The sequence below is a fragment of the Mizuhopecten yessoensis genome, unplaced genomic scaffold (assembly GCF_002113885.1).
Source record: "Mizuhopecten yessoensis strain PY_sf001 unplaced genomic scaffold, ASM211388v2 scaffold716177, whole genome shotgun sequence".
NCBI classification, from domain to species: Eukaryota; Metazoa; Mollusca; class Bivalvia; order Pectinida; family Pectinidae; genus Mizuhopecten; species Mizuhopecten yessoensis.
In genome coordinates, this window is record NW_018479986.1 from 144331 (window position 1) to 157683 (window position 13353).

General features: G+C 34.0%; 2 protein-coding genes across 2 annotated transcripts; both read left to right on the forward strand.

The window, feature by feature from the left end:
* Nucleotides 1–323: 323 nt before the first annotated feature.
* Nucleotides 324–4336, forward strand: LOC110441959 (low affinity immunoglobulin epsilon Fc receptor-like). Its single transcript, XM_021485281.1, has 5 exons — nt 324–461; nt 839–921; nt 1669–1759; nt 2257–2473; nt 4120–4336. The coding sequence occupies exons 1-5, from the start codon at nt 410–412 to the stop codon at nt 4148–4150; spliced, it is 474 nt and encodes a 157-aa protein (XP_021340956.1). The 5' UTR covers nt 324–409; the 3' UTR covers nt 4151–4336.
* A 4475-nt stretch (nt 4337–8811) lies between these two features.
* On the forward strand, nt 8812–12527 carry LOC110441958 (perlucin-like). Its single transcript, XM_021485280.1, has 5 exons — nt 8812–8992; nt 9352–9434; nt 10181–10271; nt 10453–10669; nt 12311–12527. The coding sequence occupies exons 1-5, from the start codon at nt 8941–8943 to the stop codon at nt 12339–12341; spliced, it is 474 nt and encodes a 157-aa protein (XP_021340955.1). The 5' UTR covers nt 8812–8940; the 3' UTR covers nt 12342–12527.
* The last annotated feature ends 826 nt before the right edge of the window (nt 12528–13353 follow it).

The window sequence follows — 13353 nt, forward strand, 5'->3', positions numbered from 1 at the left end:
CGCTTGTTCACTCAATAAACATGTCATGTCAAGTCATACTATTTCTGTAAAATAACTGCATTAAAATATGTACTATGCTGCCAATTAAAGGGAAAGAAATAGTCAAATGACGTTACTTTACAACATTTGGTTAGCAAGGAAAATGTGTCAACCGCACCAAACACCAATACATGTGTAGATTAAATTATCCCGAAAGAATTATTCAAGCTTAATAAGAAAATATGATCGACGATAGAGCAATGCATATATGACTAAGGGTCACAAAGTATTACGAGATAACGTTATCGGGGTTGAAATGTCAGTTCTTCTTTGAATGACGTCAAGGTCATCAGACATTATATCCTGACTTCGTCGTTACAGATTGAAGTAAACCGCATAGTTTTATTAGAAGATCAGAACGGTATCCAGCATGTCATTTACTGTAATCCTTTTTGTACTGCTCTTTGCGGAACATTCACACGGTATGGTTCCTCATTTCAAATAATTATACTTACCATTTAGAATACTTATATATATATATATATATATATATATATATATATATANTGGGAGATGTAAATTGGAGTTCGTCCCGTTGTCTGACCGTCTGTCTAATTGGGTTCCTTGCAATAAGTGTTCTTATCAGGCTAAAAAGTAAGTTTGATTGTTAATTCGATATTCGTTGTGTCCATATTTACGCATAGTTAATAAGGCTACACACTTCGGATGGATTTATTGGTTTTATTGTAGTTCTCCCCTTACAACGGTTTGTTTTTAAGAAATTTGTTTTTATTAATTGAATTATTTTGTATATGTCTTTACGTTACCTGTCTCGTATACATGTCTCTTGAACTTCCAGGTAGCTGCCCGGCGGGATATCTAGTGGAAGGGGAGTTTTGTTTCTTCTTTAGTGAAATAGCAGGTACCTGGGCCGAGGCAAACGTAAGTGCCCTGTCTTAATAATCATGTTCTTGTATGTCTGTTTACCATCCGTCATATAATCTATAAATCAAAACTGAAAGGAGAAAATATATGTAGTAGGATTCCTAATTAGTCAACGTATTTTCATAATTAATTAACATCTTTCCGAATCTCTTTCGTGATTTCGTTTTATTTTACAGAATAATTTATATTGAATAAATAAAAACTATCATGTGACCTCTTCCATTAAGATGCAAGCTGTGGAAAGAGGCCATTTATAACCTGTTCATTGAAAGGATTTCTTTGTTATTTAAACCAGCGTTACGAAACGACTAGTTTGAGATTCCTAAGTTTTCACATAGTAATGTTAAGTCTCAAGTAAATTTAATTAATATACTCCTTTTAAACGACAATACAAAGAAAAAAAGCCGATATCCAAACTCGATACGACCAGACAATATGTTGTCAGATCATTTACTTATTTCAATTTCAAGGTGACATTCTCCTTTCCATCTTGAATATATCTACATGAGTAGGGATTATTTTAGGGGAGGACTGGTTGGAAATACACGATTAACTTACACGAATCCAATCATTTTGCACATCCTGAACATTTCAAGATTGTAAATCACTTGCGTTGATTTGAAACCCCTTAAATGGCCTGCTGCACAGCGATTTGTTCAACCAGTTAATCTAGTATATGCATTATACAAAGTTATTTGAATCAATTACATATAGGATGAAATGAGTTACTATCTTATTTTGTAGAGCTACTGCAGGACCTTCAATGCTGTGTTATTCGAGCCGAATACTGAGGATCGTCAAACTGCGTTGGTCAAAGCCTTGCAAAACGTATCAGGTGTGGACATGTTCGGATAAGTCCATAGCTATATAACCTCCACATGCAGTTAAAGGCCATCTTAATTAAATATAAATAATTGATAATCAAATACTGTACACATTAGACTTGATCCTATAAAGTTTATTTTTTTAAGTTTCGATTGTACTCATGTTAGAAATTAAAGCAAAATATTTGGAAACTGTATTGCAATACTAAAATAACCAATAAGTGAAGACAAGTTCTAAATTTGTAATACGCCAGGGTTAAGATCATGGAAAATATAAGATATAGCTAATACGTAGGTAACACAATACGAATAAGAAGTCGCTATGAGAATACCACCACAGGAACTGAATTGGAGATTAAAATGAAAGCTCACCTTTGACCTCCAATATAGCTTCCATTATTATGTAAATTAAAGAGGTCAACAATGACAACAAAATCAATAATAACACCAAATATGCTAGTATTTTGATTGGTCTGCAATAAGTTTAATTGTTTTGTATGTTTTGTAGGACCATATGACAAAAAAATTTTCATAGGAGGTAGCGATTTTTTTATCGAAAACCAGTGGATCTGGTCAACGGAGCAAGATCCTATTACTATCTCCCACTGGGCCCCCGGTAACCCTAGCGACAGTAACATAGGAGAGGACTGTATGGCAGTGTTAAAAGCAGGGCAGTGGAATGACATCGCATGCGACAGCAAGCTGGAGTTTATTTGCGAAAGACAGTAAGTGTTTATTGATTTAAATAAGAGGTATAATATACCCGGATTTGTAATGTGCTTGATTTAATATATTTATATATATATTCAGGCTGTCCCAAGGTAAACTATGTCCGTAAAATAATTGTAAGCCAGACAGAAGTTCCTTAAATACCACGCCAACCCTTTGGGAAATAAAGCAATAGACATATTAAACTAGATACGACATCAATAGTTAGTGGTCTTATTTAGCAGTTTAAGTATTTACAAATGAAAAATTGAAATAATTTGATTTTCAAAGCCCTTTATAATGTCCATAACAAACATATGTGAATTCCATGTTCTATTGATAGATCTTTATTTCAAGGCTAATTTTGCAACTTACATTTGAATATTGTATCATATTTAGGAGACATAGCAACATAAAGGTGTTTTATCTGATTAAATATACTGCATTGAACAATACATATTTCAATATAAAACTTTAAACGAAAATAAAGGAGCGATAATGAATAGGTCTTGATTTCGACTTCTGGGCCCGATATCATGAAACCATTCTCATGCTCAAGCATGGATTCAGTGCTCAAACTAATATTCTTCTGACTTGCTTATCAATGAGAAACATTGCAACTAAGTGTAAACATTAGATAGAGTATTTGGCCTTAAGTCTCTTCTCAAGTCCGCCAAATCATTGACAAATACGATTTATGTTGATTTGTTAACAAAACAACAAAATACGCTTGAGCACAAGATCTGAGATTGAGATGAGAACGGTTTCATGAATACAGGTCCTATAATATGCATCGCAAGAGTGTAAATAGTAAGAACATATTTTAACATAATGCTTCTCTTTAACTATACGCTATGATATCGACCACTGTACCGAGAGTACTAGTGTATGATGCAAGCTAAGTTCACTATATATTTTAGCAGTTATTCAAGATGGAATATCTGCCTTTTGTTTTGCAAGGATTTTGGGAGTGCCAATTTATCAATGAGCTAATCTGTAAAAAAAAATTCCAAATGCTATCAAATAACTCAAAACAGTTTCAACGTGTCTGTGATAGCATATTCACGAGTCCACTGATTAAAAATAATTCGCATTTATATTTTCTAAATCCAAAGGTTCTCTTGACATATATATCTTCTTCAAAGCTTTGGAAAATGTCATGACAAAGATTAAAAGCTTATGGATGGTAAATAGCCTCTTTTGATTTCCTATGCGATCGTGAAAAATGAAATTAATCTCGCGGCAGCGTACCGGTAATATTGACAGGTTATAAACTTGCTTGCAGTTCCTGTATAATATTTAAAGGATATGGATCACTGATTGGTAAGGTTTTACACCAGGAACCGATCAAAGATTTTATTCCGACTTTACGTATTGCAAAGTTATCTGCCTTGTGAGCAGGTATTGATTGTTACGTCATTTGTTTGTGAGAGTAACGTCATCAATTTTTGAGAAAACGACGTAATTTTCTCACACAAACCAATGACGTAACAATCAATACCTGCTCACAAGAGAAGATAACTCTGCAATACGCAAAGACGGAATTACGAGCCGTAAATTTTGTCCAAGGCTGCAGAGAAGAAATCTGTATCCAGGGGAAGCCGCTGGAATACGACGATGCAGATATGAGAGCAATGATAATTCAATATCTCTTATTTTACAGGGCACTTGAGAGCGGGGAAATAATTGGGTAAACTCGTATGTCAGAAACAGTTGTTTTGTGATGGCAGTCAACAATATCATATTTCTGATCAGGGAAATATGAGTCAGCTCAATTTTCTGCCTTTACATCATGGTGGATATAAACTTTACTAATATTGTTTATTAATATCAACGGTTATTAATATAAATAATTATTGATATTTACAACGTGTAATAAACGGTGCTTAGTAAAAAAAAAAAGTTCAATAAAGAATGATGTAAGAGCTGTATGGTGTAGTGTAATTATTTGTTAGCATATTTTATCTCTTACTAAATGTTATTGGTGCAATCATAATTCTGTGTGTGTCATACTTTCACCTTTAAAGATACAAATTGATGAATTCTGCTAGTTGCGTTCTTGGTTCCCGAGGATTGCCGAACCTGAATAGTAATTATTTTGGGTAGTGGCACGGTTCGCAATATATTCACTGTACCATTAATTTGAAATTAACCAGTAATCCTCTTGTTTTGGAATTAAGTTAATTTAGGTGTTTTACAATATTATAATTGCTCTAACATGTTTGGCTTATTTTAACAAACGTATTAGACACGTTCTGATATTCATATAAAATATAACTGGCGCTGTGATGACAGCTTTCACATAAGGATTTAACGGCATTTTCCGTGCTCCATGGTTACTATGTATGTTACCGATTTGTGTCCATACTGGCATGAACATAAAAAGATATCGTTCAATCCTTATAANAGAACAGCCTAACATCACCAACATATTTGCTTCCGACAGTTGTCATGCGTTATTGGAAGCAAGAGGAGAATCTTCAAAATAACGCTGATCAATCCCTTTATATCCCTATGAAGGCAATTTCTTCCCGTATCGGTAAATACCCTAAGCGTGTTCACACCCCTGATACAGTTTTAACGTACCTGAAAGGTACACGGATGTCTTCTCAAACCGTGATAGATGGCTCTAATAGATGTTTATTTTTTATTTTAAACAATTATGAAACAAGTTTCGTTTGTTACTATTCATGTCATGTTAGAATTGAAAATTTACTGAACCGATTTAAATACACTATGTAAGTATTTTATCTGTACTTATATAAATGATCATAGGTCTAATTCCGAAAAAAAAGGGTTTTTTTTATTTAAAAACTAACTCGTCCGGTTTGACCTCAATTCTAACGTGATTGTTCATCAAATATAATGCATTTAAATACAATTTTTATCAATGTATCTGGAACATTCTAATTGTACTGTTATAAACAATAAACACCTTCAGGATTTTCGAGCCGCTGTGGTCAGTAGAGTCAGTAAACATTATCCGTACTTACTGCATGAATTCGGATATATCCAAATTCAAATCCTATATTTCCAACTTCCATTGGTCAAAATGAAGCAGATCTGTATTGGTGTAGTATCACAATAATCCTAATCTCGAAATCGTTGTAAAAATCGAAAAACGTCAGCCACTCTGTGTCTCTCTGAGGCCCCATATATTGCTCTGTTTGAATTAAAATGCTCGTGATGAAGTGAATTTTATAATTCCGATCAATATTAATGAGTAATGACGTCACCTTTATAAGGCTAATTGTTTTTGTCAAGATGAGAAAGGCTATGAGACCTGTTACAGTATGCATACACTCATACATTACACCCATGAACTCACGTCCGTTAGTGACTTAAGCTGTTGATGGGACGTTAAACTCACTACAACCAATCAACCTATCAGCAAAATTCGCTCAACATACATTATTATTGTGACATTACATAATTATTTGATGACAAACCATTTCTTATCAGCAGTTCATTTCGTATATAACACCATGACATTTAGGTAAAACATGAAAGATCAGGGCCCCTCGAAAGTAGTCGCCTTATCTGTCGTTTCGTGATTATCAAACGCTTTGAAACTTAGGGCGACCTCAAAGTGTCGCCTAAGTGTGTTTTGGTTATACAAGTACTAAAACAGATCAAATATTGAACAAAATATTTATTATTGGTTATGTTAATTATTCTATTCTGCTTCGATTAAGATTGATTTGGTATAGAAAACAATAGTTATTTAAATTATCAAAGTCTACCTAAGTGATGTACTTATTAGGGGTCCTCCTAACGACGGTTGTACGGTAATATATATATATATCTATAAACTACATTTTAAATACTTTATTTTTAGAACAATTTGTTTTTTCAAAATGTGATTTCACCTGATTTGGAACTTGTGAAAACCATGGTTACCACATCAAAAAACGCCAAATTATGCCAAAAAACATGATTTTTAACCCAAAATTTGACCCACGCAAGTAGTGTTTTTTCTTAAAACCTGTCTTAAATTGAATATCACCTATTCGGCAACAGAAATACTCACGTTTTAGCATAGGTCGTTCAACTGGATTTTTCACAATATTTCCACATGTGCTGTGCTTTTATTGTGTAGACACAGATTTGCAAATGGCCAAAAATGTAGTCTCAAACCAAATTCGATTTTTTTTAAAAATGTGAAGCCAATATGGTCCACTTCATCATGTATATGCCTATTTTAGTGCTGATTATATTTTTTACTTTTGATACATGTAATATTACATAGGTTATTCATTGTACAAATATATCACCCATGGCCACCGTCCGCTACTGTACACTGCTAGCCCAACAGTTGATGGTTAATAATCATATGTATCTAGATCGAGTTTGTTAATATTCGAATTGCATAAAAACTCGAGGTCCACCGACTCTTTAGGGAGTTTGAAAATTAACTTACTCGAGTTAGATAAACGTGATTACCAACCATCACGAGTTTGGGGACCTTTTCCTCCCACCACGTTCAGAAAGTGTATCTGTAAGACCCCATTTGTCTCTTGGGAATACATTATTTATATTTCCGATCAGAGAAACACTTGCCATTACAAGTTACTTTTACATCAAAATGGAAGATGACGTCGCAACGCATTGTTAGTTGACGTCTTCATTAGAAGGTTGACTAATGAAATAACGTCCATGGTGTTATCCACTAGTTGGTAACCAAAATTGTTTACCAACTACTAGCAGGTGTATCCAATGAGTCGGAAATGCGAAAACCTATCGGTGTTTGTTGCAGCAATGTCAATGACTATAAGCAGGTTATTGCCAGTGGTGTGAATCAGTTGCAATTTCAATATCGATGATTGGCTTACCGAAACTCCTAATTCTGTGTAATCTATATGATACATAGAGGATAAATTAAATGGTTCGCATGCACTCCTTAAAAATATCGACATTCTGCGAGACTCGAGACATACATACAGTGTATGACTACGGAAAACCAATAAAAATTGTCTATGTTTTTCATTGTATAACTACGGAAAACCCATTAAAATTGTCTATGTTTTACATTTTTTTTTAATTTAACACGACACAAATATTGCTGCAACAAAATAGTACGCCAATCAGTAACGTAATATTTGCTGTTATTACATGGTCACCCACAAATTAAATCGATTGTATAGTTATTTAAAAACATAGTTTAGGAGTATAAAAAACACTTATTTTGCCGTCGCTTTAATTGCACCTAAAACTGAAATCTACGCGCTGCATAGAAAGTACCATTTTTACTGGATAATACTATAAAAAGTATATCTTCACATGATGGAAAATAAAAAGTTCGTTTATCTTTTCGGTAAAAAAAAAATGAATATACTTTTTCATCAAGTAGATTTTTTTGTTTTACGTGTGATAATATAAGATAGGATTCATATTGATATTGTTCTGGGAAATTAAAAGAAAAACCTGTAACAATATATCATGATAAAATCCTTCTGTATTGCAATATATCGTGATACATTCAGGGTACCTTATTACACGCCTAGTTCAGTTGAGTATTAACAGTCAAAATATATTACCTGGCAATACACGTTATCAAACAATCATCAGTTAAAATAAATTATCAGCCCAGACGCAAAGTAATAGTCAGGAAAACAAACCTGTGTCAGCAAAACTTGAACTAGAACTCAACATCGATACAGCTATGGCAAAAATATGAAAAAAAGGAAAGATTTACAGAGAAAGGCAGACGGAGAAAAAGATCATGTTTTCCAGAAAAGTAAGCGTCGTCTGCTTCATCGACAAAATCTAGGATAAATCAAAGAATTGTCACGTCCTTGTTCCTACAACAGGGGTGCAACAAGTCACACTTATGAGTATCATAAAAACGTTCCCTTTCATATCAAACAAACAAAATAACATATTCCCCAATGATATCACAATGTCGACAATAAAACTTGTCCATAGTTTTCATTAAACTGCGTCTTTGAAACTCCTGTATTGTTACTTTGTATGCCTCCAATCGACATCTTTCACGGAAGTCAACATGCAACACAGTACGTTGGGAAAAAAACGATACTATCAAGAAAGGGAAAGTTCGCGATCGGAAAATTGTGACGCTTGTTCACTCAAGAAACATGTCATGTCAAGTCATACTATTTCTGTAAAATAACTGCATTAAAATATGTACTATGCTGCCAATTAAAGGGAAAGAAATAGTCAAATGGCGTTACTTTACAACATTTGGTTAGCAAGGAGAATGTGTCAACCGCACCAAACACCAATACATGTGTAGATTAAAGTATCCCGAATGAATTATTCAAGCTTAATAAGAAAATATGATTGACGATAGAGTAATGCATATATGACTAAGGGTCACAAAGAATTACGAGATAACGTTATCGGGGTTGAAATGTCAGTTCTTCTTTGAATGATGTCAAGGTCATCAGACAGTATATCCTGACTTCGTCGTTACAGTTTGAAGTAAACCGCATAGTTCTATTAGAAGATCAGAACGGTATCCAGCATGTCATTTACTGTAATCTTTTTTGTACTGCTCTTTGCGGAACATTCACACGGTAAGGTTCCTCATTTCAAATAATTATATTTACCATTTAGAATACTAATATATATATATAGTTAGTATGGGAGATGTAAATTGGGGTTCGTCCTGTTGTCTGACCGTCTGTCCAATTGGGTTCCTTGCAAAATGTCTCCTAATCAGGCTAAAGAGTAAGTTTGATTGTTAATTCGATATTCGTTGTGTCCATATTTACTCATAATTAATAAGGATACACACTTCAGATGGATTTATTGGTTTTATTGTAGTTCTCCCCTTACAACGATTTGATTTTAAGAAATTTGTTTTTATTAATTGAATTATTTTGTATCTGTCTTTACGTTACCTGTCTCGTATATATGTCTCTTGAACTTCCAGGTAGCTGCCCGGCGGGATATCTAGTGGAAGGGGAGTTTTGTTTCTTCTTTAGTGAAATAGCAGGTACCTGGGCCGAGGCAAACGTAAGTGCCCTGTCTTAATAATCATGTTCATGTATGTCTGTTTACCATCCGTCATATAATCTATAAATCAAAACTGAAAGGAGAAAATATATGTAGTAGCATTCCTAATTAGTCAACTCATACGTATTTTCATAATTAATTAACATCTTTCCGAATCTCTTTCGTGATTTCGTTTTATTTTACAGGATAATTTATTTTGAACAACTATCATGTGACATCTTCCATTAAGATGCAAGCTGTGTAAAGAGGCCATTTATAACCTGTTCATTGAAGGGATTTCTTTGTTATTTAAACCAGCGTTACGAAACGACTAGTTTGAGATTCCTAAGTCTTCACATAGTAATGTTAAGTCTCAAGTAAATTTAATAAATATACTCCTTTTAAAGAAAAATACAAAGAAAAAAAGCCGATATCCAAACTCGATACGACCAGACAATATGTTGTCAGATCATTTACTTATTTCAATTTCAAGGTGATATTCTCCTTTCCATCTTGAATATATCTACATGAGTAGGGATTATTTTAGGGGAGGACTGGTTGGAAATACACGATTAACTTACACGAATCCAATCATTTTGCACATCCTGAACATTCCAAGATTGCAAATCACTTGCGTTGATTTGAAACCCCTTAAATGGCCCGCTGCACAGCGATTTGTTCAACCAGTTAATCTAGTATATACATTATACAAAGTTATTTGAATCAATTTCATCTAGGATAAAATGAGTTACTATCTTATTTTGTAGAGCTACTGCAGGACCTTCAATGCTGTGCTATTCGAGCCGAATACTGAGGATCGTCAAACTGCGTTGGCCAAAGCCTTGCAACATGTATCGGGTGAGGACATGTTCGGATAAGTCCATAGCTAAAATGAAAGCTCACCTTTGACCTCCAATATAGCTTCCATTATTATGTAAATTAAAGAGGTCAACAATGACAACAAAATCAATAATAACACCAAATATGCTAGTATTTTGATTGGTCTGCAATAAGTTTAATTGTTTTGTATGTTTTGTAGGACCATATGACAAAGAATTTTTCATAGGAGGTAGCGATTTTTTTATCGAAAACCAGTGGATCTGGTCAACGGAGCAAGATCCTATTACTATCTCCCACTGGGCCCCCGGTAACCCTAGCGACAGTAACGTAGGAGAGGACTGTATGGCAGTGTTAAAAGCAGGGCAGTGGAATGACATCGCGTGCGACCGCAAGCTGGAGTTTATTTGCGAAAGACAGTGTTTATTGATTTAAATAAGAGGTATAATATACCCGGATTTGTAATGAGCTTGATTGAATATATTTATATATATTCAGGCTGTCCAAAGGTAAACTATGTCCGTAAAATAATTGTAAGCCAGACAGAAGTTCCTTAAATACCACGCCAACCCTTTGGGGAATAAACCAATAGACATATTACACTAGATACGACATCAATATTTAGTGGTTTTATTTAGCATTTTAAGTACTTACAAATGAAAAATTGAAATAATTTGATTTTCAAAGCCCTTTATAGTGTCCATAACAAACATATGTGAAATCCATGTTCAATTGATAGATCTTTATTTCAAGGCTAATTTTGCAACTTACATTTGAATATTGTATCATATTTAGGAGACATAGCAACATAAAGGTGTTTTATCTGATTAAATATACTGCATTGAACAATACATATTTCAATATAAAACTTTAAACGAAAATATAGGAGCGATAATGTATAGGTCTTGATTTCGACTTCTGGGCCCGATATCATGAAACCATTATCATGCTCAAGCATGGATTCAGTGCTGTAACTAACATTCATCTGACTTGCTTATCAATGAGAAACATTGCAACTAAGTGTAAACATTAGATAAAGTATTTGGCCTTAAGTCTCTTCTCAAGTCCGCCAAATCATTGACAAATACGATTTATGTTGGTTTGTTAACAAAACAACAAAATACGCTTGAGCACAGGATCTGAGATTGAAATGAGAACGGTTTCATGAATACAGGTCCTATAATATGCATCGCAAGAGTGTAAATAGTAATAACATATTTTAACATAATGCTTCTCTTTACCTATACGCTATGATATCGACCACTGTACCGAGAGTACTAGTGTATGATGCAAGTTAAGTTCACTATATATTTTAGCAGTTATCCAAGATGGAATATCTGCCTTTTGTTTTGCAAGGATTTTGGGAGTGCCAATTTATCAATGAGCTAATCTGTAAAAAAAAATATGCAAATACTATCAAATAACTCAAAACAGTTTCAACGTGTCTGTGAAAGCATATTCACGAGTCCACTGATTAAAAATAATTCGCTTTTATATTTTCTAAATCCAAAGGTTCTCTTGACATATATATCTTCTGCAAAGCTTTGGAAAATGTCATGACGAAGTTAAAAAGCTTATGGATGGTAAATAGTTTCTTTTGATTTCCTATGCGATCGTGAAAAATGAAATTAATCTCGCGGCAGCGTACCGGTAATATTGACAGGTTAACAACTTGCTTGCAGTTCCTCTATAATATTTAAAGGATATGGATCACTGATTGGTAAGGTTTTACAACAGGAACCGATCAAAGATTTTATTCCGACTTTACGTATTGCAGAGTTATCTGCCTTGTGAGCAGGGATTGATTGTTACGTCATTTGTTTGTGAGAGTAACGTCATCAATTTTTGAGAAAACGACGTAATTTTCTCCCACAAACCAATGACGTAACAATCAATACCTGCTCACAAGAGAAGATAACTCTGCAATACGCAAAGACGGAATTACGAGCCGTAAATTTTGTCCAAGGCTGCAGAGAAGATATCTGTATCCAGGGGAAGCCGCTGGAATACGACGATGCAGATATGAGAGCAATGATAATTCAATATCTCTTATTTTACAGGGCACTTGAGAGCGGGGAAATAATTGGGTAAACTCGTATGTCAGAAACAGTTGTTGTGTGATGGCAGTCAAATATATCATATTTCTGATCAGGGAAATATGAGTCAGCTCAATTTTCTGCCTTTACATCATGGTGGATATAAACTTTACTAATATTGTTTATTAATATCAACGGTTATTAATATAAATAATTATTGATATTTACAACGTGTAATAAACGGTGCTTAGTAAAAAAAAAAAGTTCAATAAAGAATGATGTAAGATGGTGTTGTGTAATTATTTGTTAGCATATTTTATCTCTTACTAAATGTTATTGGTGCAATCATAATTCTGTGTGTGTCATACTTTCACCTTTAAAGATACAAATTGATGAATTCTGCTAGTTGCGTTCTTGGTTCCCGAGGATTGCCGAACCTGAATAGTAATTATTTTGGGTAGTGGCACGGTTCGCAATATATTCACTGTACCATTAATTTGAAATTAACCAGTAATCCTCTTGTTTTGGAATTAAGTTAATTTAGGTGTTTTACAATATTATAATTGCTCTAACATGTTTGGCTTATTTTAACAAACGTATTAGACACGTTCTGATATTCATATAAAATATAACTGGCGCTGTGATGACAGCTTTCACATAAGGATTTAACGGCATTTTCCGTGCTCCATGGTTACTATGTATGTTACCGATTTGTGTCCATACTGGCATGAACATAAAAAGATATCGTTCAATCCTTATAACTTTTTTCCTTTTTGTTTTGTTTTCATCTCTCTACAACAGGTATACATTTAGGTATTCCCTTCTATTTCTAAGATTGAAATATTTGTGTCGCCAATGCAAGATTCCCGGAACAGCCTAACATCACCAACATGTTTGCTTCCGACAGTTGTCATGCGTTATTGGAAGCAAGAGGAGAATCTTCAAAATAACGCTGATCAATCCCTTTATATCCCTATGAAGGCAATTTCTTCCCGTATCGGTAAATACCCTAAGCGTGTTCACACCCCTGATACAGTTTTAACGTAACTGAAAGGTACACGGATGTC

Coding starts and splice junctions, on each gene's coding strand:
- LOC110441959 (XM_021485281.1), top strand. CDS start 410: ATGTCATTTACTGTAATCCTTTTTGTACTGCTCTTTGCGGAACATTCA. Junction 462..838: donor CTTTGCGGAACATTCACACG/GTATGGTTCCTC, acceptor TTGAACTTCCAG/GTAGCTGCCCGGCGGGATAT. Junction 2,474..4,119: donor GAGTTTATTTGCGAAAGACA/GTAAGTGTTTAT, acceptor CTTATTTTACAG/GGCACTTGAGAGCGGGGAAA.
- LOC110441958 (XM_021485280.1), top strand. CDS start 8,941: ATGTCATTTACTGTAATCTTTTTTGTACTGCTCTTTGCGGAACATTCA. Junction 8,993..9,351: donor CTTTGCGGAACATTCACACG/GTAAGGTTCCTC, acceptor TTGAACTTCCAG/GTAGCTGCCCGGCGGGATAT. Junction 9,435..10,180: donor GTACCTGGGCCGAGGCAAAC/GTAAGTGCCCTG, acceptor CTTATTTTGTAG/AGCTACTGCAGGACCTTCAA.